General features: G+C 36.7%; 1 protein-coding gene across 3 annotated transcripts in view; it reads left to right on the plus strand.

The window, feature by feature from the left end:
* LOC132057441 (uncharacterized) overlaps positions 1 to 25,662 on the plus strand; it is a 74,750-nt gene that overhangs the window by 19,637 nt on the left and 29,451 nt on the right. For all 3 annotated transcript variants that reach the window (XM_059450043.1, XM_059450045.1, XM_059450044.1), the window contains exons 9-25: positions 1,750 to 1,851; positions 2,019 to 2,219; positions 3,019 to 3,176; positions 5,460 to 5,618; positions 7,819 to 7,911; positions 8,041 to 8,377; positions 10,331 to 10,444; positions 19,766 to 19,861; positions 19,961 to 20,028; positions 22,256 to 22,376; positions 22,450 to 22,659; positions 22,785 to 23,012; positions 23,096 to 23,205; positions 23,317 to 23,413; positions 24,342 to 24,440; positions 24,546 to 24,686; positions 24,849 to 24,917. In XM_059450043.1, the coding sequence (XP_059306026.1) occupies positions 1,750 to 1,851; positions 2,019 to 2,219; positions 3,019 to 3,176; positions 5,460 to 5,618; positions 7,819 to 7,911; positions 8,041 to 8,377; positions 10,331 to 10,444; positions 19,766 to 19,861; positions 19,961 to 20,028; positions 22,256 to 22,376; positions 22,450 to 22,659; positions 22,785 to 23,012; positions 23,096 to 23,205; positions 23,317 to 23,413; positions 24,342 to 24,440; positions 24,546 to 24,686; positions 24,849 to 24,917 (2,403 nt within the window). The remainder of the gene's footprint in view (positions 1 to 1,749; positions 1,852 to 2,018; positions 2,220 to 3,018; positions 3,177 to 5,459; positions 5,619 to 7,818; positions 7,912 to 8,040; positions 8,378 to 10,330; positions 10,445 to 19,765; positions 19,862 to 19,960; positions 20,029 to 22,255; positions 22,377 to 22,449; positions 22,660 to 22,784; positions 23,013 to 23,095; positions 23,206 to 23,316; positions 23,414 to 24,341; positions 24,441 to 24,545; positions 24,687 to 24,848; positions 24,918 to 25,662) is intronic.

Below are 25,662 nucleotides of genomic sequence, written 5' to 3' on the forward strand. Positions count from 1 at the left end.
TCCACCACAAGCAAGACGCTATCCGGCAATGTAAAACGTGATTTTTGGAATACTTAAATACTTGTATTGCAAGGATTCAATATATCTAACCCAGCTTTCTGTGTATTTCTAAATTTATTTGAGTGGTCAAAAGTAAAGGTAGATTTGATAAAATTCTCCCAGAAGATGACTGCGTGGTTGAGCCGTCAGAGTAGGTACCTTAGAGGTCCCAGGTTCAGATTCTATATATGACGCTCAATATGAGCCCATTTACTCTGGCTTTGGTCTCCAGAATTATCGTCCCATGTACTTGTCGATCATAGGGAGCTACCTGGTGGATCAATAAATGTGTGTGCAAGCTGACACGTACTGCATCATGATAAAAAAGTAGATTTCATAAGGCTGTGTTTTCCCATACAAGACTATAGAAGTCGATCATCCAAGGGGATTCAGTTCTCAAGAGATCTCTTAATATGTTTCTAGAACATACACTATAGTCTTCTATAGTGTTCCTATGACTGATTGGCATCTCTTAATGTATTTCTAGCCTTTGATAGCGTGCTTAAAGATAGGTCAGTTGGTCTTGGATAGCGTGTTTTCTGAATTACTCTGGGTAACTTTAGGAATCCCCGAGTCCCTTCCATGATATTCTATTGACTGATCTTGAGTGAGATGGGAAGACCCGCCTCACAGATGTGGTTTACTTGTTTCTATCTCAGAATACTTGCTTATTCATTAAAGCTTCATTTTTACTTGAAACAACAATAGCAACAACTGATATAGATTCTCCCGTTTAGTTTACAGCTTGTGTAAGGGGTTCCCCACAGTTGTTATTATTTACCTTATCAAGGAAAAACAACAACTATGACTCAGTCCCAAACAAGTTGGGGCCGGCTATATGAGTCCCCACTTCTTCATTTAAGGTCTTTTAATATTTTGAATGATTCATATATAATGGAGTTTCTCTAACAATTCTAAAACCTAACCTATCCTCAACTAGTAGATATCACCTATATGAATCTTTTTCTTCCATTGTGGCCTTAGTATCAAGGATTTGTAGGTCTTTCAATACAACTTCCTTCCATGTAATCTTAGGTCTACCCTGTCCCCTTTTAACATCCTTACTTACCATAGTTCCACACCGATAGTCTGGTGCATCTGTAGGTCGACAAAAACCATGTCCAACCCATCTCAAGTGACCTCCTCGCATTTTATCTTCGATGCGTGCTACTTACACCTTCTGGCGAATGTTATCATTTCTAATCTTATCTAGTTTGGTATGACCACACATCCATCTTAGCATTTGCATCTCTACAACACTTATCTTGTGGATATGTTGGACTTTTGCAGCCCGACATTCACTACCATGTAACATAGCCGGTCTTATGGCTGTTCTATAGAATTTAACATTCACTTTGGTAGGTGTCAGTCTATCACATAATACTCCGGTAACACTTCTCCACTTCAACCATCCGGTTTATATCCTATGAGTAAAATCTTCATCTATCATTCATTTTTCTTAGATTTCTTACATAAGGTTTATCTTGTTTTGTGCTCTATTATTTGAGAACATAGTATTTTTCCTTGTAGATGGTAAAGCAGACATTAGATTCCCCTACTTAGTGGCTACATTTTGTGGTTGCTTTTGTTGGAGCATGCTACCTACCTTAAGCGGTTGGATTTCCTGGTTTTCAATTATAAATGTGTTTTTAGACTTGCAAAGGATGATGGTCATGATTGCTGAACTAAGTGCATTTTTTCCACTTATAGTTGGTGCAACTTGAAAGGCTTGCCATGTACCATGATTCAAACAGCAAGCAATGGAAGTTGGACAATAAATGGGAGGATCTGACTCCAAAAGAATGGATTGAGGTACATTCATAATTCACCTTTTACTTTTTGTCGTCCTATGACTATGGTTAGGAAGTGTGCACTAATGCCTGTGACTTGCATGTTCATGTTAGCCATTGGATAGGATTCATGTCCACTTCCATGGTATTCTCTCTTTACTCCTTTCTAATCCTCTTCTTGTTGCTCAGATATTTGAAGATGGTATTAATGAACCTTCAAATAACAGTAGAAATTTATCTGGATGGGCTGAAGATCGCAACTACTTGGTGTCACCAATTAATGGAGTCCTCAAGTACCATCGACTGGGAAATCAAGAAAGAAATGATCCTAATGTTCCCTTTGAGATGGCTTCTCTGATCGTCAGTGATGTATCTTTGACAGTTAATGAGGTGCTAGTCCTTCACCTTGTTTGGTTGCAAAATTTTTCTAAATATTTTGTGATTATTGCTGCATTTTAAGAAATGACCATTGAAATGCAATCCGTCAAAAATATAATGCATTTAGACACGCTTTTGCATCACACACTCCCAAGCGCCTTTACTGTGTTTCGAGGGTTCGAGGCACCCTGTTAATTTTGTTTGTACCATAAACCACACAGCTCTTGAGTCTTTTTTATTCACGTTCTTATTCTCTGTCATCTTCAATCATTATCTTTTATCATCGATTTATATCAATTCCCTAAACCTTTACCCTAAAGCCGACATAAGATTCTTTCTCTGAATCCTGAGTAGTTGCTTTAGTTTCCCCTAACAGAAGAATAAACAAGGGTATCCAAGGAATCTGGAGCCTACCTTATCTGATGTAATTGTCATGTTGGCTTGGAGGGGTTGCCGTTAATTTTTTCTACTTTTCTTTCATTCTCTTGTTTAGAAGACCTACTGTTTCTATGAATAAAGGTTTGGGGTTTTCTACCTCTGACCATTATCAAATTTTTACCCGAAAACCGAAAACTGTGACTTGATCCCATCTAATTCATCCCTTTACTTGTGCCTTGCACTCAAGAAACTTCTTAGTGTTGTTGTGTCTTTAGAGTTCTTTCTTTCTTTTTTGTACATTTTCTTTGGTTTGCTTGGTGAAATAGAGAAGCTCCACTACCTTCCCAACATCAAATGGAAGGAAAAAAAAATAGAAAGAAACTTCTGTTGTCTGCTAAAAATAATTGAGTGCAAAAAATGTCAACCATTACAGGTTCAATATCATGATTGGATAAGACTTATGGAGGTCATTACAAGATATAAGACATACATTGAAGTTTCTCATTTGAGACCAATGGTACCTGTTTCAGAGGATGTCAGTACTTGGTGGCGTTATGCTGCTCGTGCAGGATTGCAGCAGAGGAAAATGTGGTAAGTGTTTGGTGGTCATAAATGATCTTTTTGAGAAAATGGTGAGTATGAAAATTGTTGCACAAATTTTGCTTGAAATGATGACCGAATGATCCAGCTTCACATCAAATTAACATCTGCTCAAGTTTGTCAACTAGAGATTCTGTATCACTAATCATTTCCTCTTTAAACCAAAACGAAAGCAAAAATATATTGTTGTTTTATCTTCTGCACCTTCAAAGCATTTAACATTTTTTCCAAGTAGTCCACAACATAATGGCTGGGCTATAGTAGTTAGGTCAAGACGAAAGGCAAGGAATCCTAAAAGGAAAGTATGCTGTCTACTAAGCTAAAATGATGGGTCTTGGGACCAAAGTGCAGTCTCATACATTCATTTGATAGGTGTCAGGCAAGAAAGAATCCCAATAAAAGGGGCCAAAAGGAAAGAGAAACAACCAAGAACTTGAACTAGCCCCAAATTCTTTCAGCTTATCTTGCGTCACAAATTGATCCAAACACAATTAGATCCTTACAATGAAAAATCCAATAAAGTTAAGCCCACATCGTAAGTTTATATAAACAGACTAGCTGGACCCCACTAAAATATTGGTGTCTCAATCCTTACAAATGAAACTAACTAAGAAACCAACTCTAATGATAAGCCCATAGCAAATCCAAACCCACAAATGAAAACAAAGCCAAATGCACACCAAGGAAGAAAATGGTCAATTGCCTCAATCCAGAAACATAGCTAAATAGTCCCACCCGATTGTCCAAATAGACCTTTTTCACCCAAGCCCAAATAAAGCACTATGAGAGTAAGAGAGTCATTGTGATTGGAGATGACAGATTTGATACTTCATAGCCCTAGTTTCTGGCAGCTAGTGCTCAAAGGTTGCGACTCATGTCAGTGAGAACTCTTGAGAATGGGAACAGAGTAAGGGACTTTTGTAAAGGAAATGATGTGGACGAGGAGGTGACATCAAAGGGTAGACTACTAATTCATAAGGACGGGTCAATGCTTATTGGAATTTCAACATCAGTCCTTTCACAATAGTTGAAAACTCTTTCTTTACCAAGATGGAAGAAATTAAGGAATCGTGTGATTATTTAGAAGAATTGAGTTTTCATCGGAGGTGATACACGAACTGTCACTTGAACTGTTGACATTTTCTTAGTGAAGAAGAAGGCATGTTTCTTCACTTGGCTAGCTACTAGAGGGGTGATCTTGACGGCGGAAAATCTTAGAAAGTGGAAGGTTGTCTGCTTCTTTATATGTGCAAGGAGGTGGGCAAACACGTGGATCATCTTCTTCTTCATTATGGTCTTTCCATGAGGTTATGGTGGGCTATGTTTAGGTGGTTTGGTACTTCTTGGGCTATGTCAAGAATTGTGAAAGAGTTGATATTTAATTGGAAGAGCGGGAGGAGGAGAAGACATAGGTCATGGAACTTGGTTCCCCTAGCGTCAATGTGGGTGGTGTGGAGAGAGAGAAATAGTAGAGCTTTTGAAGGGGTAGAGTCGAGCTTTTCTCATTTGTAGCCTCCGATCCCTTATTTTCTTTGGTGCCCTCATAGAGTCCCCAATTGTATAGAAGATTGGGTGGAGTTTGTAGAGGATCATTTCTTTTTGTAGATGCTTTACCTTTTGGTATACTCCGTATATGGCCGGTTTTTGGCCATGTTTATGGATCCATCAAAAAGAAAAAAGAGAAGAAGAAGGCATGATGAGATAAATAGATGACTATCATACAGATTTCGGTGGCCCTTCCGGTGATAGTTGGACCAGTTGGCTGCTATTTAGATTTGTTGCATAGACAGATGTTACTTGGAGGATCCAGAGAGTGGAAGGAAAATCAGAGCAGATAGGAATACAACACCGTTCTACCTTTTTTGGGGACAGTTTGCAGTAGTAAAAAAAATAAAATAGGTTATGTTAATATAAAGGGGTATGGGGACCGGGGAGTATGAAGAGATCTCTTTTTGTAGTTTTGTTTGAATTCTACTTTTGGCTTAATGAGAATTTTTTTTTCAAATATAAATGGTAAAATAGGGAGTGATAGAAAGCGGAGGACCCTATATACGTCTATATACTAAGTAATTTTGACACCACATTGATTTTATCTAATGATTATTCAGAGAAAATCATGATTCGTCAATCCTGATTGGTGAAAGCTTTTCAAACATTTTGAGGACACTTTATCTTTGCCTAGATTTTCCCGTCTTAAATGAATTATGTCGATCTGTTGTTTATATTTTCATGTTTGTTTGATCAAAATATTTGTTTGGTTGTGCACTTTTGCAGCTATAGATTCTCATGGGACCAAATTCAGGCCCTATGTCATCTGCGTCGGCGTTATGTACAATTATATTCTGATTCATTGCAACAGCTGCCGAATGTTGATACCTCAGAGATCAGAAACATTGAGAAAGATCTTGATCCTAAGGTTATTTTATTGTGGAGGTACGTTACACAATTTTCTTCCTATTCCAGCACGCTTTAAATATTTTTCATGTTTCTTGATATTGGAATAACTGGTAATTAACTTTCTTCTTATTGACTTTTATTAGTGCCCCCCATTCTCTTTCTGTAAAATTCTCACTAAGCTGATAGGGGTTTCTTAGCTTTTAGTATACCACAATGTTTCTTTGTTTTGTTTTCAGTTATTGCATATTTTGGGGGTGGGAGTGAGAGCGGAGGTTCAATTTTTTAGCAGAAGAATAGAAATCCACGTACACATGTATACAGTCATAACAAACTTCAAATAAAAGTCTAATTCTCTAAAAAGAGCAATTGGCCATTTACATTAGTTGGAATGTCAGACATGCTCCAAAAATGTACAGAAAACATTAAGTCCTCAACGGTGCATGAAAGAGCTGTCACAGCTCATTCAAAGTGACCTAAACATAGAAACCCTCCGCACAAGGTTCCTCTATGGACACGAATCATGATGGGAGTAAATGGCTTCTCAAAATATATTGGTTCATGCTTGGAAATGGAAATCACACACGTTCGGCTCAATGTGGTGCAGGGAGTTGGTTCCTACTTATATTCAGTAGTAAATATAAAGACGGTGATAGTGGATTTACTTGTGAAGGATATTTATGAAACATCTTAGGATATATTGTTTAGGAGACATATTCTTGGAAACGTGAGTAGTAAAGTATCTTCTTCATAAAATATGTTAGTGTCGAGTTGGTCTGTGGTTTCTCTACCTATTCGTTTTCTTTGGTGGATTCCAATCTACTGGTTGCTGCTGCACTAGGAGAATAAGCTACGCAGATGGAAATAAGGGTGCATGTAGAGAATAGGCTTAGCAGATGGAATCAAATATTCATGTAGCTGATCCAAGCCAATTTGGCCACGATTTGATCGAAAGCATTGACATACATGAACCTACATTAAAATGTCAAAGCAATATGCCCCTTGTAATGGAGAGGGCCAGTGACAATCTTTCTTTGTGAAGTCCTATTATGAGCCCGTTTGCATGGGCTTATGGCTTTTGACTTACAAGCCAAAAGCCTTAAGTTATGTATTCTAGCTTATGGCTTATTTTTGTCATTTTTGCTTAAAAACAAGTGCTTAAAAGCACTTTTTTATTTTACCCAAACACTACAAAAGTGCTTAAAAGTTATTTTGGCGTAAAAGCACCTAAAATAAGCCAATCCAAACAGGCTCTATATTTGCTTGATAAGAAAGTAAGATGGCAACCTCACGTAGAGAGATCTTTGGAGATGGTTGCTCTACAAAAGTAGCTTTATTTGCTAGGTGTGTTGCATGGGATGCACAATTTAAGGAGGGGATATGTGGTGTTGCATGTAAGAGAAGGGTGCGGAGGACATATACCATTTGTTCCTTCACTTTGAGTTCATGTTGGTATTAAAGAACGTTATTCTCATTGTTTAACATTTCTTGAGAACTTCCTGGAATAGTGGCACAGGGAATTATTAACCTAGTTGTGTAAATAAGTGAGAAGTAGGTGATGCACCTACCTGAAAGTTGTGGACCAAATTATAAGGAAGAGAGAGGGGCGGTCTTAGGGCCTTATAAGGCCAAGACTTGACTGTAGCAGCTTGGAGGTTGGACAAAAGGGGGCGAGAAAAAAACGTTTGAAGCCTAGCACCTTTGTGCATATATTGGATGATCTGACGAGAGGAATAGAAGAGTGGTTGAAGGAGTTGAGAAGCTGGTGTGAAAAATCCTTTTGTTTTTGTGTGAAGAAAGTCTTACTTTTTGGATAGATAATTGGATATATGTATTGAAGTTCCGTTCTGAACATTATGGAGTATAATGTTTGGCAGCATTCATGAGAAGAACAAAACAGATCTCCTTTCTCTTGATAGAGTTGCATATCGGGATCTCAAACTTGATTCTTTTTAAGATATATTGTTAAATTGCTAATCAACATATAAGAAGCTTGCTTATTTATGCTAGAGGATTTCTTAAATTGGAATGTTGGTGCCAATGGTGATACTCCCTTTGCAAATTATTGCCTTTTGATGTACAACCCAAAAATCAGTTCTCAGCCTTCTGAATCCTTGCCTTCTTTCAGACCTCTTGTATTCACCATATTGTTTTATCCTTGAATGCTCTGAAACTTAACGTAAATTGTATTCAGTTCAATTAATGATAACATTTCATGATTTGGTGGATTGTCTTCTAGGTTTCTTGCTCATGCAAAGGTTGAATCTTTGAAATCAAAGGAGGCAGCTGAACAAAGAATGCTTAGAAAGAGAAGCTGGTTTTCTTTTGGATGGTTGGTCATAAACAATTTTGTATTTTATGTTTAACTGTTCTGTATTTGTTGCTCTTTGTGACTGATCTTTTCCCAATGTTATCTTAGTTATCGTTGACACATTTAGATTTTTTTTGCTTGTAACTTTAGGAGTACAGCTACTGCAGATGTGTCTGCAGGGGACACTTCTGAAGAAGCAGAGGACCAATTGACTCGGGAGGAATGGCAGGCAATCAATAAATTACTTAGTTACCAGCCAGAGGAGGAATCGGTGCTGCAGTATGGAAAGGAAAATATGATCCAGTATTTGTTAAATGTTTCTATCAGTAGGGCAGCTGCAAGGATAATTGATATAGATCATACAGAGATTGTTGGCGGTAGATTTGAAAATCTCTGTGTGTCCACAAAGATAAAGCATCGAAACTCCCACTGCGATCTGACACTGAAATTTTATGGATTGTCCGCTCCTGAGGGTTCCCTTGCCCAGGTCTGTGCCTTTTTAAATTTCATTTTTCTGAATGGTCATAGTTAACTGTATATGTGAATCTAAAGTACAGCATAAGGTGTCTGTATAGCCTTTTAGTTGCCTCTTCTTTTCGAGTCATGATGTGATTAGAATGTTTTACTAGATCCCGTGGCTGATGCTACCTCTGATAAAGCTGGAGATATTTGGTACTCAAGTTCCTTTCCAATCCTCTAGCTGTAGTTCACTTGTTATTTAGGTTCCTTACCCAATTCTCATTGTGAAGTTTTCTCTGTATTATGTTTTGTAATGCCAGATATCTTATAATTGTTATATAAAGTTTTGTAAAAAGAAGTTACCCTTTTTGCATATATAATCCTGGATCTTTTTCCCCACTGGTGGTGTCTGGCTAGCCTGCGTGCTCCTCGATTAATCCACCATTTACCTGCTATCTTTGATAAACACATGCACTGGGTCACACTGTCCACCAAGGCTTGATATAGAGATGGAAAAAAAAATCATCTATTGTTTTTTACCGCTGCTGGATTCGAACCATGGTGTCTGGCCACACACTCCGGTGCTAGAGTCTTCGCTTGACTTGAGCATGAATTTGCACTTGCACATTTTATTATGGTATTTGTGTTTTAGAGCTTGCATGTTTGAGTTAAAATGGTTTAGGGTTAGAACTCTTATGTAGAAATGTTAACATGGAAATATATTCTTGTTCTTAGTATTCAGTTAGGACTTAGGCGTATTAGAAAAGGAGAAATAGATACACTTTGATTGAAATGAATTGCATCATTTCTTTAGTAGGCGGTTGGACATGAATTTGAAATCATTGATTTGGTTAGAGGTTGATTTGAAGTTGAAATTTTGTTTGGACATGCAATTTGGATTTCAAAGTTGTATTTTTTTCTCAATGAAAACCCACAATTTGTAAAAATCATCAAAACTTACCCAACTCTTATACAATCTTAGCAAATGGGCAAACTATGGCTCATAAACAAGGTATCGGAATATCGTATGGCGCCACATTAATAAATCACATATCTCCGTGCTCCTTTCTATAAATAAATGCTTGCTTTGTAATTACATGCTATTACAAACTTTCAAATACACATAATTTTGCAAAGATCCATTGATTCAAGAAATCAATAATAGTAGTAACTAGCTATTATTTAATATAATCCTCCCGCATTGTACAGACCATCTTTTCACGTTAAGCATGGGTTTTTTTTTTTGGCAAAATTTAAAATTATGGGTCTTTTTCTACAAAAAATAAACTAGTGGGTCAGTTTCAATGTTTTTTTAAAAATGAAATCACAAACTTAGAACTGAAATTCTACCTTTTAGGTGAATTTGGCATTTGAAATGAAAATTTCAAATTTGAAGTCCAAATTGCATGGTCAAACGGCCCCTTAATCCGTGAACCTCAGAAGAGTTTTCTTTAATATGTTTTTGTGCTGTAAACTCGGTTATTATTAGTGATTGTACTGCAAACAGAATGCTGTCAGTAATTTGCTCCCAAACAGAGGCAACTCCATTGAAATAACCTTGTGTTAGTTCTATTATCGAAATGATCTGAAATTATATGATTTAATTCTGAGGACCCCGCGCATAGTGCGAGCTTTATGCGCCGGGCTGCCCTTTGAACAGCACAAAAAAGACAAGAAAGCGGAAGCAAATAAGTCCTCATAAATTGGTACATGGCATCACAGGAATGCACCAGCAGTAAATATTTAAATGTAATTGTTCTTTTTTCTGCTAAAATAAATAAATTATGATAAATTCCTTGAGTGCTGAATTTGTTGGGACGTGCCCATCTAAGTACGCACTAACGTGAGTAGGGTGGAATGGATATAGACGGTTATATAGCTGACACCAATTAATTAGGAATTGATGCGTCGTTGTTGATATATTTGTTTTTTTGCTATACATACGAGCAGTTGACTGATTAGCGGAAGTATTTCTGTGCAGAGTGTTGTTAGCGAGCAGAAAGTGAATGCTCTAGAAGCTAGTTTCATACAAGCACCTTCTGGGGAAAATGTTGACTGGCGTCTATCTGCAAGAATCTCTTCTTGCGATGTCACGGTATTGGGTTATGCTTTCGTTTCCTGCCTGTTTGTTCTGATGCATGTGAAAGTTTCTGTTCATTTTGCATTGTCTGTCAAAAAACTTTGCAAGTTGGAAGATTTTGAAATGTTTGGCATATAGGTAACTTAATTCCATGTAATATGAATATTTACTAGTAACACGACACGTGCGTTGCACGTGGTCTTACAACTATTAACATAAAATTTCTATTCAAAATAATTTAGACTTTAACCATGATGCATGCTTTAAAAATTAAGTGAAAATTAAAAAGAATATCTTAAATAAGTATACAAAAAATTTCTCAATTCATTTACAATGATGAATGAATCGAGTTAATCACTTTATTTATTGGGTTCAATATAATTTACACTCTAATCCGGGGTGTTCCTTAGTTGTTTGACCACCCCACTTTATGTTGTGAGACTGTTAGGAATAAAGTTCAGCTTCTCGTTGTGAAATATTAATGCTAGCATTGAGCCAAACATCTTCTTGTTGTGAAAAATCAGTGCATATAATCGAATATGTGACTTTAAACGAATATTAATATTACTATCACCCTTATTCCTTGAGTATGTATTGCATACTGGAGAAATAGTTTATATTTTAACATTTCCTTTATAATTCTTGCCTATTTTGTCTTTAAATTCTTAGAAGATAAATTTTCAATAACAACTGACATTCACATGAAAAATATATGTTATTCAAGATTATCTCTTTTGAAATGGTAATAGTCCCATGCTTCTATTAGTTTCATTATCTTGTCAACTAATTAGAGTTTCATGAGAAGATCTGTCAACATTTAATTAGTAGGAGACACTCAACAAAACCTTTTTGTTTTCTTCAGAAGACTCCCCGCCTAAGTATTGAACCAACTAAAAGGCACAATTGATTTCTTCCAAGAGACTTGTTAATATGATGCAAGACACAATATAACCTTAGTTATTTCTAATCATAATATGCATGCAAGACTCAATATATATTATGAGATCAGGTTCTACCAGGGGCGGAGCTACACCTTACCAAGGGTGGTCTAATGAACACCCTTCCCCGGAAAATTGCATCGTGTATATAGGTCAAATACTGTTTTTTCACGGATATCATATTCAATGAACACCCTTTGAGCAACCGAGCGCCTTGGTTCAGCTGTAAAGGGTGTTCAAAATGAGGCTCACTTCGCGGGTTCAATTCGCCCCTGAAGCATTCTTTTTAACTTTTAAATTGAATACAGAGGCTCGCGTCGTGAGGTCAAGTCCCACTATAGGCATACTTTTCTGTAACTTTTAAATTGAATACAAAGGTTGTTTAACCAGCATTGAGTATCTTTGGAATTACTCGGTAAAAAGCTGTCAACTTGGATCTCCACTCAAAGACAAATTTATCTTTTCCTCTTTGACTTTTATTCTTTTTTAAAATTCGTTCTAACTATTAGTCATAAAATATCATTAAAGAGATAAAACAAAAAATCTTTCACTCAGATCTTCTTGAATACATAAATACATTAACTATTCATATAGTTAAATTAATATAATCATATATTAAATTCTTCCCAACACATATAAAAGTGAAATTTTTGCTTTTTAAAAATATTATTATCATTTTATAAGAAAATTTAATTGTGAAAAATTGCAGTTCAATGTAAACTATAATTCTAATAAGAATGTTTATATTTGTGATTTTACTAATAAATTATTATATCCATATGCTTGAAAATATCCCGACTAAATTTATTGATGTTTTTCACACCATATGAAGCGTAGATAATTTTACTAACTTTATTTAAAAACAAGTTCACTTGAATTGCTTTTAAATTACTCCGAGAAATTTGTTTAAACCTCGTCGTCTTCACCCGTCGGACGTTGCCGAAGTTGGATAACTGGTTCATGCTTCTTCGTTATCTTTTTTTTTATTTCTCTTTTGTTATCTTCCAACTTTTTCTTAGGAGCTGTTTGGACATGGTTCAAACCATGATTTGAAACCACGATTGGACATGTAATTTGGATATCTTAAGTTGTATTTTCTCTTATAGATATAAAAATCCCATAAGTTGTGAAAACTATCAAAACATTCCCTATTCTTATACAATCTTACCAGATGAGCAAGTCATAGTTCATAACAAAATTAATACACTATTAGAAGGTCTTTTTAAAAAATACAACATCAATTGATCAAACTTTAGTTCAATAAAAACGAAAATTTTAACATGAATAGTAATGTAACTACTCTTTAATATAATCCTTCCACATGGTAGACGTAAATAAAGGTTGGTGGAAGTTAATGAGGTTAGTAAATGGTTGGTGGGAGTAATTGTTAAAAATATTTACCAACTTATAGGTCTTTTTTTTATATATATATTATAAACTTATGGGTCAAATTTTATATTTAAAATTTTTGAAACCATGGTTTGAAACCATGAGATGAAATGCATGTCCAACCGCTGGTTTCATCTCATGGTTTCAAACAGCATGTCCAAACGCCGAGTTAACTTGTGTCTGGTGATTTTTTTTATTTGACTCCCTTGAGTGATTTTCTTTGACTGATTTTTCACTGAAAACCCAAAAACACATTTTAAATTTAATATTTGGATAATGATTTGAGGAAAAACTACAAAGCAAAATGGCGAAATAAAATATTATGTAGTTTGATTTAAAAAATTTTAGGCACCCACTGATAAAAATGTTTACTTTATAAATTTGAACACCCTTAGTTAATTTTCTGGCCCGCCACTGGGTTCTACCCTATAGTTGTCTTATGTAAATTAAACTTCAAAAGGGTGGAAATTAAAGAGAGTTCAGAAAGTAGAACCCGCTTTTATCGCCACTTTCTTGAAGGTATAAAGGTGAAGAAGAGAAATGTCACGTCCCAAATCGAGGAACGTGCGGGCACCTACCTTTTTTCCCACCTGGTAGGCGAACCCGTCTCTTAACCAATATTCGAATAACAATAAAGTAACCCACCCAACATATTTATCTAACAAGTCTTACATAAATAAGTAAAAAGAGTGCGGAAGTAATACATAATCCCAAAATCTGATCTAGGCCGTACAAGAGCCATTACATAACTAAAAGTCTGAATACATAGTCTCAAAATGAAATACTTTCTCAAAAATAGCGAATAAGACAAGTAAAATGAAAGGAGTCATCCGGGTTGCGGATCTGGCCATGTGCTCACACTAGATGCTCGTCAACAATGCCTCGGGAGTCCGTCTCGAGGAGAAGAAGTCGATCCAACACGTACTCGCACTCATAAAAGAATGCAAAGGTAGAATCGCACAACAACATGTACTGAGTAGACATCATAGGCCGACAACAGGTAGCCAACATATATATAAGTAAGAGACAGACTTGCTCACAAACAAGTACCACCAACACTGTCCAAGATAAACAAGTACAACCAACACTGTCCCAGATAAACAAGTACAACCAACACTGTCCAAGATAAACAAGTACAACCAACACTGTACAAGATCGGAATCACAATCACGAAATACCAAGTCCGAATGTCACCACAATTACAAAGACAAAGTCCAAATCCAACAATATGAATATGTAAATATGAATGCAATGCAATGCAATGCAATGATACACACACGCTCCGGGCGGAATACCTCCACGCCTCGATAGTCAGCGACCCACGGGGACCCGCGAGTCATGTACCGCCGCGGCGCACGGCCCGATCCAATATCTCGTGGAACGTGCAACCCAAATTCAATATATATTTAAACGTGCAACCCGATCCAAATAAATGTTGCGGAACGTGCAACCCGGTCCCAATATGCAAGTGGGAGTGCATGCATGATATCAAAGTCAACAAGAGTATATCAATGCCAAATCATGTCACACATGGACACATATCACAATAACACTCTCAATATCGTAGCCTTCCTCTTTACAAGACAATACCCAACATATGAGAGATGCGGTTTGACAATCATGATAAAACAACTAATCATCAACTAATCATCAAGTCTAGTATCACACACGTGGCAACAAGCCAATAGATGACAACAAGGCAACAAGCCACAATCAAACAACAATACCAACCTAAGTAATCCATCCTAACTTCTTACCCGAAGGTGTACATGCTTTCTCCAACAATCACTAACTCTGCATATGCTTCGCTAACCGAAGTCTAACCATAAGGTAAATCGTAACCTACCTGGTAGCTGAGCAGGAGCCAAGAACAATCACACCTTTGCTTTGCCCTTTTGTAGCGCCTCCAAATACTCAAAGTCTAAGAAAATTCGAATTCTATATTAGAAATAATGAAGAACAACACCTATATTGCTATATTTATCTTTCGAATCAAATTCAACTATGGAGAAAGGGGAAACGGGCCTACAAGGGTAAAATGGTCATTTTGATAGTGAAATATGCAATTCAACGTTCTAGGAGTTTAATCCTACTAATCAATTGCTAAAATAAGTCAAGAATGGATCAATTTCGAGATTCAAGTGAAAACCCCCAATTTGGGTATGAACCCTAATTTTTCAACATTCAAATAATTCAACGTAAATAGAAGATTCAAGCCTATTAGCTATGAAATCATCAAATCCAATGATTAGATTAGTCAAACCAACCAACAATTTCCATTTAGAAAGACGAGAACTCATTTCAAGAAGTTATCATCAAAACCCATCTTTCCTCTTAGATTCTAATGGATTTCTAGCATGGATTCAAGCTTAGGAAGGTTAAAATAATGAATGCTAGGTTAGGAGACTTACCACAAAGAAGAATCAGCCAAGAACTCTTCAATTTGCCTCAAGAATGCTTAGGAAGTAATGAATGAAGTGATAGAGAGTTAAGGGTTTTATCCTAGCATTTAATGAATCTGGAAACACGCTACCCCGTTGCAGCTGTCACGAGTCCGCTACTGCGGGGTTGTTACTGCGCATCCGCCACAGCGGATTCCAGTCCACTGTGGTGCCTCAATCGAATATCAACTTTCCGCTATAGCGGACCAAGACCCCGCTATAGCGGGTCCACTATGGCGGATCTGGTGCCGCTACAGGGGACACCAGACGCCAAAATTTCTGGTTTTTCACCAATCCAATCCCGAAATCCGACAATCACCCGAGACCTCCACATACAAACCAGACATGCATTCACACATAAAAACACGCTACGGACTCACTCGTGGTCTCGGAATTCCCAACGGAGGTCTATTTGACCGGGTCAACACCCAATGGCCAACCAATAACCCAAAACACTCCCAAATGCCTTGGGAACCGAACCGAACATCTCATCAAGTCACAATCAACCATCCGGACCTCTCGGAATCGGCGGATTCCCGAAAAAAGTCAGTTTACCCAAAAAGTTAACTATTGGTCAAAAAAAGTCAGTTTACCCAAAAGTTAACTATTGGTCAAACGTTTTTCACTTTAAAGTTCTAATTCGCACAAGTCATCACAAACCTTGCCCGATCATCTCGGTAACTGTACCACCCATCCCCGCGGGTCCAAATCGTACACATAGGGCTCGGGGAAGGGTCAACGGGGATAAAAGGGTAAAAAACGCTATAACGACGAAACGGGTCGTTACAAGAAATCAACAACTTGATACGTCTTCTTCATAAATTTGCAAAAGTAAAATCATCAAAATGCTGTATGCTTTATGCGTTCTTTGTCAAAAGTGGAGGTTGCCTTGTTTTATAACCAAACCATGTTGAGTGTATTCCTCATGTTGGGATGATAAGATCTTAAATCCACTGAATTAAATCATGAAAAAGAAAGATATTGATCAGGTACATCATTTATCCAATCTAGCAGCATAATCCATCCAATCTTTGTGGGAAACTTATTTGTGAAGTGCGGTTTTGCTTTCCTTCGTAAAAAGATAAAGACTGTTTGAAAGGTTGTGATGTTTAATGAAGGAATATGAAGGGTTTGCGGCTCTTTGGCCGGGGCTTTTTTTAATGAGTTTGGTAACTAATTTTTTAGTAAGGGTAATTAGGTAATTTTATCTTATAATTAAATGGGTTGGGGTATTTATGTAATTTAACTTTCAAGTTAGGGAGTTCATGATTTTAATATAATAGAAGATTATTTAATTTAATATGTTTAAACTTTTGAGATTTCATTCTCAGAGTTTAATTGATAGATGTGGTTTCAGAATTTAAGGTTCCTTCTTATATTTGTCACCCTAGAATTGCTGGATACTATTGATGGGGTAAAGGTTATGTGATTTTAAATGGAATTTTCTTTTGTCATGACTACTGCCATGTGGTCGAGATTTCAGTTGATTGGATTTGAGTTAAAGGAGCATTAATGTTGTGGAATCCCTGCTTGGGTTTTTTTTATGTGACATACTATATTGTTCTGATGCTTGAAAGTTTTCCTCTTAATGAATTCTCTGGGTCTAGAAAAAGAAGAATGGATAAGGATGTAGATGTGGATGTCAGCCCTTCCTCACTTTTATTACTGTTTTCTTTGTCTTGGTACTAGAGGCAGCAGGGACGTATGATTGTTTGACAGCCCAGTTGAGAACTTTCTTAGCCACTATATTGCTTTATGTTTTGTTGGTCGTGGTCCACTATTGACTGTATTGGCCTCCCTCAACGCGCTTTACTCCATCTTATTGTTTTGATAAACTTAGTTTCATTAATATAATAGTAAAAATCCTGTATACTAGATGTACCACACTATACACCTAATCTGGAAATGTGGTAAATGATTAACAACCTTTCTACCCCCCTGCTCATGAAACTCCAGCTAGTGTATATATCTTTTTATTTTTCTCAAGATTCTGCCTTTACGATAGCTTAGCATGCTGTTGGCCATGTAAAGAAGCTGGTGTGTTTTGTGTTTTCGGAATCCACACTGAGAGGTAAGAGAAGTCTGTCACGTTCCTTCTTAGTTATGTCGGATGGATGATCATTCAGATCAATCTTTGTCCTTGTCATTTCGAATTACAGTTGTTCATAATCAAGATATTTTATTTGTAGAGGAACCCGAGTAAGTTGTGAAGTTCTTCCATCTCTCAGCCTGCAAATTTCTTCTGAATTTTTTGGTCCCACAGAACTCTTCCTTCCTGCTATCTGCATATGTGGACGATTGATTTCGTCTTCTGGCGAAATACCATGTATGGCAGGGAATGCATTGCATGAGGAGGCATCTTCGCAGAACCTCTGTCTCCAAAAAGCTAATTCTAGTGTCATCTCCCTCTTTATACTAGACATGTCTGTAACAATTATCCCATATATTCATGATGCTTCTCCACAAAAGGCTACTCCATTTGGTCCGGGTATATGGTTTCTTCCAGCCTCTTTGTTGTGCCCCAATCATGTCAATGATGATATTCTCCATAAAGTGTCGTTAGTCCTCCAAACGAAATCTCTAAATTCATTTGTTCACTTAGGCTCTATTGAAAACCTGTATAATATGAACCCCAGCCCCTTTATGAGTGATTTTAGCACATTCTACTTTATGAGATGGTATTTCTTCACATTAGCTGGTATAGTCATAAATAACATAAGCAGTAGGTATAGAGGCTAGATAATGTTACACTTAATCAAATTAAATTTCGTTTCCGCTTTCCCTTTTTTTTTTTGATAAAGTAGTTTCATTAATCAACAAGGCTAAAATAGGCCGTATACCTCTGGTATACCAAAAAGTAAAGAACCTACAAAAAGATATGGCTCTCTACAAAGGACACCCAATCCTCTATACAACCAGGAACTACGTTCGTGCACCAAAAATAAATGAGGGATCTGAGTCTTTACCCCTTCCTGTAAATATCTTTGGTCATTCTGCTAGTTTTTTCTTTACTCTGTTGGTGGTTTCTGAAATGCAGAATCTTTGAGGGTTGCGCTTAGCTGTAAGTAAATCCTAAGTTGTAGCAAGCGATCCTAGTTACACCTGACGATACCAGTCATCTGTTCTATGTTCTCCACCTTGTCCGTTTTATAATCTCACGCTTCTTTAAATTTACCTTCAAAAATTATAGTATTATGTGTCTCAACTACTGAATTTGAACCACCTCGGCATTACATAAGAGGTTTCATCTTATATGGAACCTCTTTCGGAATTGCTATTATTGGTGTCTAAACTGTTAACCTAGTTAAGTATGGCTCTTAATTCGTTATGCAAAAGATGAAGTAATCTTAACATATTGAAACATATAGTCAGATGACTGGAAATTATGATATAAGATCTCTCGTAAATTAATTGGGATCTTGTCTATTCTTTGTATATGGGTGGTATCCCCTTGGGTGCTTTTTCTTTTGAATTTACTTCTGTTTATCATTAAGAACTGATTGGGAAAGAAAAAAGGAATTTTAGTTTTGCAATAGTATTAGGGCCCTTTTGGCCACGATCTGAAATCATTGATTAAAATATAGGTTGCTTTGAGGTTGAAATTTTGTTTGGACATGCAGTTTGGATCTCAAAAGTTGTATTTTTTTCTCATAAACATGAAAACCCCACAATTTGTGAAAACTATCAAAATTTCCCCAATTCTTATACATTCTTTCCAGATGAACAAACCATAGTTCATAAACAAGGTATCGGAATATCCTAAGGTGCCGCATTAATAAATTGCGTATCTCCATGTTCCTTTTATAAATAAATGCTTGCAATTACATGCTATTACAAATTTTCAAATACACATAATTTTACAAAGATCCAATGGTCCAATAAATCAACATTAATTTTTTTTTTTGAATGGGTAACAACTTGTATATAAACAAAAACTCAGCACCAATATATCAACAATAGTAGTGACTAACTATTCATTAATATAATATTCCCACATGATACATACAATCTCTTCACATCGAACATTAGTCTTTTTTTATAAAATTTAAAATTATGGGTCCTTTTTATAAACTATAAACTTATGGGTCAAGTTTTAAATTTTAAAAAAATTGAAAGCACAAATTTGGAATTGAAATCCTACTTTTAGGAGAATTTGGGATTTGAAATTGAAGTTGAAGTTTTGTTCAAATGTCATAAACAAACGCCGATTTCAAATGAAAACTTCAAATTGAGCTCCAAATTGCATGGACAAACGCCTACTTAGTATGGACAGCGGAGTGGATATTGTGAACAAACAGTAAATGATGCATCTCTTTGTCCCCTTTGTTAAACTGATTTTCTTCCCTGTCATCTCTGGCAGATTGAGACATACTTGTTCCAAGAAAAATAACATGCATAAAATAATAATAATTATGTGTTGGATTCCATCTCCAATTCACAATTTTGCATAGGCATTGTGTTGGTTCTCATGTCAAGGTTGTTATTGTCTCTTTTATTTTGTTTTTGTGGTCAGTGCATGTGAATATCAAACAATTTAAAATCACTTATCTTTCGAAATTACTTGACAGGTTTTCAGGGAAACCTATGACCGGTTTTTAGAATTTATGAAAAGGAGCAGCGCTGTTAGCCCTGCTGTAGCATTAGAAACTGCAACTGTGTTACAGGTGATCTTTTCTGAATAGCCAGTATATTATGTTTTACTGTCATGTAAATGTAGCATTTTGTGAATGAAGCTAATCTTTTGTATCTAATTGCTAATGTAGAAAAATATTGAAAAGATGACTCGCAGAGCTCAGGAGCAATTTCAGATGGTACTCAAGAAGCAAAGCAGGTTGCTTAATTTATTCTGATTTTTCCACTTTTTCCTTGTTCTAACGTAAAAGATGTAATGCCTGATGCGCAAGGGCTATATATTATTCTTTTTCGGCGTAATGTGATAGGGATAATGTGATAGGGATAAATGCATATCCTAGATCATATACGTTTCCTGGCAAAAGTAGTTGGCAGCATAAGCCTTCCTATGATGTCTGTGGTCTGAATAATTTTGTGTGCTTTGGAGCAAGCCTTGTGTATGATTTTGAGACGTTTGAGTTACTTAATTTATTCCTTATTATTTTTATTTCCTTTTGCCTTGATTAATCAGAAAATTTAGAACATTAACAATGTCACATGAGAGTGAATGTTCGGTCTCTAAGGATCAACACATCCGATTGATGAAACCTCAACAACAATATACCCAGTGTGGTCCTACAAGTGGGGTCTAGGGAGGGTGGGGTGTAATCCTTACCCCTACAATGTTAATATTGTTCTGTAGTTGTATGAGATTGGACAAAACTAATAATCGCATTGTAGCACACATAAATGAGAAAATGAAATGCCTCAGACTGTTTAAACATGTCTTACTAGACCTTTGCGTGCTTTGGTCCATTGGTGTGACGAAATGATGATTGAAGGTGGTGATGATTGATGACAAGACCTAAAACCACATGGTGAAAAGTTGTATCTGTCGACTATTAATGCAAAACTTAGCTAAGAATGGGACAGAATGGAAAAGCAAAGGATGGAAAAGCAAAGGATTCCAATATCAACTAGGTGTTGTCATTGTTGACACTCTTCCATTAGGCCATTTGTTATCAGGACCATTTTCAGTTTGAAGAGTTTTATATCTGCATAGGGATAACTGGAATTTAGAGAATTCCTATTTTGGAAAATCTTTATTTTTTTTTTTAAACTGCAAATTATTTTGGGATCATTTGGTTCACATACTAGTTGTGAAATTGTTGTATAGTATATATTCGGTGAATAATGATGCGGGATTGCTATGAGGTGAATATTATTGTAGGGATTGTTATTTGCTGAATAATGACACAAGGAATGTCATGCGAGGATATGACAGAGATATTATAAACGCGACACCTGTTAGAGTTCTGAAATTTACATTATGTTTTAGGAAAAGAATAGAAAGAGAACTGGAAACGTCTCCTGGAATATGCAAACAACCTAACATTCAGTTTTTTCCTTTGAACTTTTTTTTTCCCCTAAATCCTGTTCTAAATTCCACAACTTTGACTAGTTTGTTCTTTTAGTGGAATATTTTTTTTTCAGTTGATATTTTAACTACTTTATCATATTTTCAAGCAACTTTTGCTCTTTTGGTTAATTAAAAATAGAAAGTACAAGACGGGAAAATCGCCAAGTGGAAAGGGCCCTCCACCTCTAACCATGAGGCTTGGTGGCCTGATGCCACCAAGGGACCAAAACGGGTCAGCTGCTCTTTGACTCCTATTAGTAGAAAACCATAATTTTTTGTAAGGTTTTTTACTTTTGGTATGCTTCTGGTATTCGGGTGTATTTTGTCCCTTTTTATGAAATTTTATTACTTTATCAAAAAAGAGTTACCGAAAATTAGAAAGTACTCCCTCCGGATCAAAAAGAGTGTCCATTGAACCATTTGCACACCCCTTAAGAAAATACTATCTCCTAGAAAAAATAGGTAATTTGACTAAACTGCCCTAATTAAATAGGTATTGGGATTTGATCACATAGCGCTTAATAGGGGCAAATTTGTAAAAATAGGGTTAATTCTTTCTTGATTTGATAAGTGGACACTCTTTTTGACCCAAGAAAAAAGGCTAAGTGGACACTCTTTTTGATCCGGAGGGAGTGCCAAACCTCATTTTGATCCGGAGGGAGTGCCAAACCTCTTTTTGATCCGGAGGGAGTGCCAAACATACAAGAGTATAGTAATGTAATAATCCAACTGCAACTAAAATAATTTCTTTTAATATGCTATTTACTACATGTATTAGTCCAACTCCTCAGAGTTTAGATTCATAGAATTGGCCACTTCTTGTTGAGATCAATTTGTGTATCACTGTTTTGAAGTGCACACTTCTCTAAAGCGAATGGCTTCGTGCATCCAACGATGACCCTACATTTTATTGCTTTAAGCGATGACTTTTAGTAACATCGTATCTGATTGACAATTCAGTTCTTATGGTTTAGTTCTTGCTTCTTGGAGTGGATTATTCTTTGGTGCTGATAACTTTGTTTCTTAGATTTGCCCTTGATATTGATCTCGATGCTCCAAAAGTCAGAGTTCCTATTAGACCACATGGCTCCTTGCAATGTGATAGCCATCTTCTGTTGGATTTGGGTCATTTTACTTTAAATACCAAGGTATGTCATGTTCAAGAAGCTAAGTTGTTTTTATACTATACAAAACCAATTAGCACGTGTGTCTTGGATATAGGGTGATGGCCTGCTGGGTGATCAGAACCAAAGTTTGTATTCTCGTTTCTATATCTCTGGAAGGGACATAGCAGCTTCTTTCACAGACTGTGGTTCTGATAGTCAGGAGTGCAGTTTGTCATGTCAGCCTTCGGCATGTCATAACCTGGAAGATTCCAAGAACTTATGCTCTCTTGTTGATAGGTGTGGAATGGCTGTTATTGTGGATCAGGTACAAACTAGTAATGTAGTTTATTCTGTTTTGTCTTCACGATTGATGCCTTTAATTAGCAGTTAGATTCTGATGTCCTCTTCTTGTGGTTGCTTAATTTTGTCACTGTTTATCTTTTTGTGAAGATTAAGGTGCCTCATCCCGGCCATCCATCAATGCGTGTTTCTGTTCAAGTTCCTAAATTTGGCCTTCACTTTTCACCAGCAAGATATCGCAGACTGATGGAGTTGTTAGACTTACTCTACCGAACAATGCCAGATACCGAGCAGCCTGCTATTGAAACTCTCCCACCAGAATATGCCCCATGGTATCCCCCTGATCTTGCAACTGAGGCTCGGATCCTTGTTTGGAAGGTATGTAGGTGTTGTGTGAATTGCAGCTACTATATTAATCTGAGGCTTAATATCGTTAACTTTACTTTGTTTTATTGATTTAGGGGATTGGCTACTCAGTTGCTTCATGGCAACCATGTTATCTTGTGTTATCTGGTTTATATCTTTATGCCTTGGACTCTGAGGTCTCCCACAGTTATCTTAGATGCTCCAGGTGCATATTTAAGATTTTTGATATTCATCTTCCGTACTTTTCTCTGCCTTTCTTTCACCTCCTTATATGGAAGTTGTCTTGAACTTGTTTTTGTCATTTTGAATCCTATAGTATGGCCGGTAAGCAAGTACATGAAATTCCGCCTGCAAGCATCGGAGGTTCCTTTTCCTGTATCAGCATCAGTGCCAGAGGCATGGATCTGCAGAAGGTATGCAAGTCTCCTCATTGAAATCCTTCCGCAACATATAGATGGGCATGAATAAAGGTTGTGGAAGGTGACAGAAATCAAGAATCAAGAGAAAATGTGGAGTCAAAAAATGTGTAGCAACTATTTGATAAAGCATATAAAGAGAAAGACAGATCTTAACCTATTGCTCTATGGAAGTTCTCAGAGAAAAAATCATCTTACTATTAGACAGTCAAGTAATCTTAAAAAGAGGTCTTGTGTGATGAAAACCATATTTGAAGAAAATCCTATAATTCAATCGAAATTGGTTCAATGCAATTTGGAAGTCTGACAAAAAGTTTGGGCAATTGTAGTGTTGTTCCGAGACCCTTCTACATCAAAAAGAAAAGAAAAAGAAAAATGGGGTAAGAAATGAAGGGGACACGAGTTTATACATGGTTAACAAGGGCAGTCCGCTGCACTAAGCTCCCGCTATGTGCGGGGTGAGGCCGTACCACAAGCGTCTATTGTACGCAGCCTTACCCAGCATTTCTGCCACACGGCAGAACTTTACGAGTTACGCCAAGGCGCCCCTTCAGTATATACATGGTTATAGAAGATAAAACTCACTGCACCACAATCTAGGCTCTCCAATTTGTAAGAAAATGATAAATAAGTGAAATGTTTAAAAAGCAATGAGACGAAGAAAAGGATTCTATCACCACCTTTGGGCCTATATCATTATGAATGCTAATATTGTGGCTAAATTTATCCTTAAACCCGGATTGTTCCTGCATGTACAGGATGAATTACACTCTTTCTTATTTATTGTAAATCCGTTGTTAATATTGTGGTACCATCACCAATGTGTTTCTTTTGTTCTTTCTGCCATGTATTTTACTTTTTTCATTAGGTTCTGAGTCCATGTGCAACTGTTCTTCCTTTTATGTCTTCTACTTTTCTTCATTAGGTTCTGGAGTCCTCTAACACCATGATAATTGAGTTCCGTGATGAGGAGATGAAAGCTACTTGGCTGAGAGAACTTACAAAAGCCACTTATCGAGCTTCTGTATGATTATACAAATAATGTTTATTGCTTTTCTCATTCTTCCCGGTCTTACTTCCTATAACCACCTTAAAACTCAGTACCTTCTTTACATGTCTTTGGTTTTAGGCTCCTCCTCCTATGGACATACTTGGAGAACTAGGTGATGGTGTAATGGAAATTGCTGAATCTCAAGCTGTCAATGCTAGGACAGCAGAGCTTGTTGTTAATGGAACGCTGATTGAAATGAAGTTATCAATATATGTAAAGGTTGGTTGTCAGGATTGTCGTCCCTGCTAATCTTTCTTTTGTCCAGTTTTCGTAGAAGTATTTTGCTTTTACTTGGTTCTTTGTCCTCCCTCATGAGGATTTAAGTAGTTGTATCTACAAAGTCTTATGCTTCTGCTATTTCGTTTCCCATCAAATTTGCAGGCTGTTGATGATCTGGCAGAGAGACTTGATGAGACACTACTTCTTGACGTTCTTGCTGGTGGTGGAAAGGTTTGTCTGACTTCCTATACATTAGTACAATATCTAGTTCTGGTTATCTTTATTCTGTTGTAATTCAGATTTTGTTTAGGTTTTGCTTGTAAATTATTTGCCACGGATGTCAGTATTTGGAACCTAACCAAAGAAAAAATGTGCATCAATAGGAGAAATTTTTTTTTTTTTTTTTTCAGCCGGGGAGGTTTTTTTTTTTGGGGGGCGGGGGGGGGGGGGGGGTGTGTGTGGAGAGATTTCAAACAGTTGTCCATTGATGCATGGCATGAGCATGAGCATGGTTGATGAAATGAACCAAGAGTTGCTGCTGCTGTGCGAAAGTCTTAGAAAAATAATCCCTTCGGAGAGTATAACTAAGTTCGCTCCGTTTTACTTAATTCATGAAGGACTTTTCCTTTCTCGGGGTCAACGTCTTTGAAACCTTATTTTCCTGTTATTTGATCAAATCTTGAAGTCCTTGGTCAATCAAGATGCCTATGGTGTTTTTTGAATTCCTTTCTCTTAAGTAAGGTTCTGCTATAGTACTAGAACCACGGATAACTTCCTATAGACGGTCTTTATAGATTAAATAGTGATGATTGAATAACTGCATGGATTGATTAGCCATCCCACCCGCAATGACTTAAGCATAACATTGTGGCTGTGTGCTGTTGTAAAAGACAATAATGAGTAGCGAAATCTGAAATGGACCTTTATAAAAAAAAGTAGTGAAATCTGAAACGGGAAAATGCTACTTTATTTAAGC

Source organism: Lycium ferocissimum, chromosome 5, assembly GCF_029784015.1.
Source record: "Lycium ferocissimum isolate CSIRO_LF1 chromosome 5, AGI_CSIRO_Lferr_CH_V1, whole genome shotgun sequence".
Classification (NCBI taxonomy): domain Eukaryota; kingdom Viridiplantae; phylum Streptophyta; class Magnoliopsida; order Solanales; family Solanaceae; genus Lycium; species Lycium ferocissimum.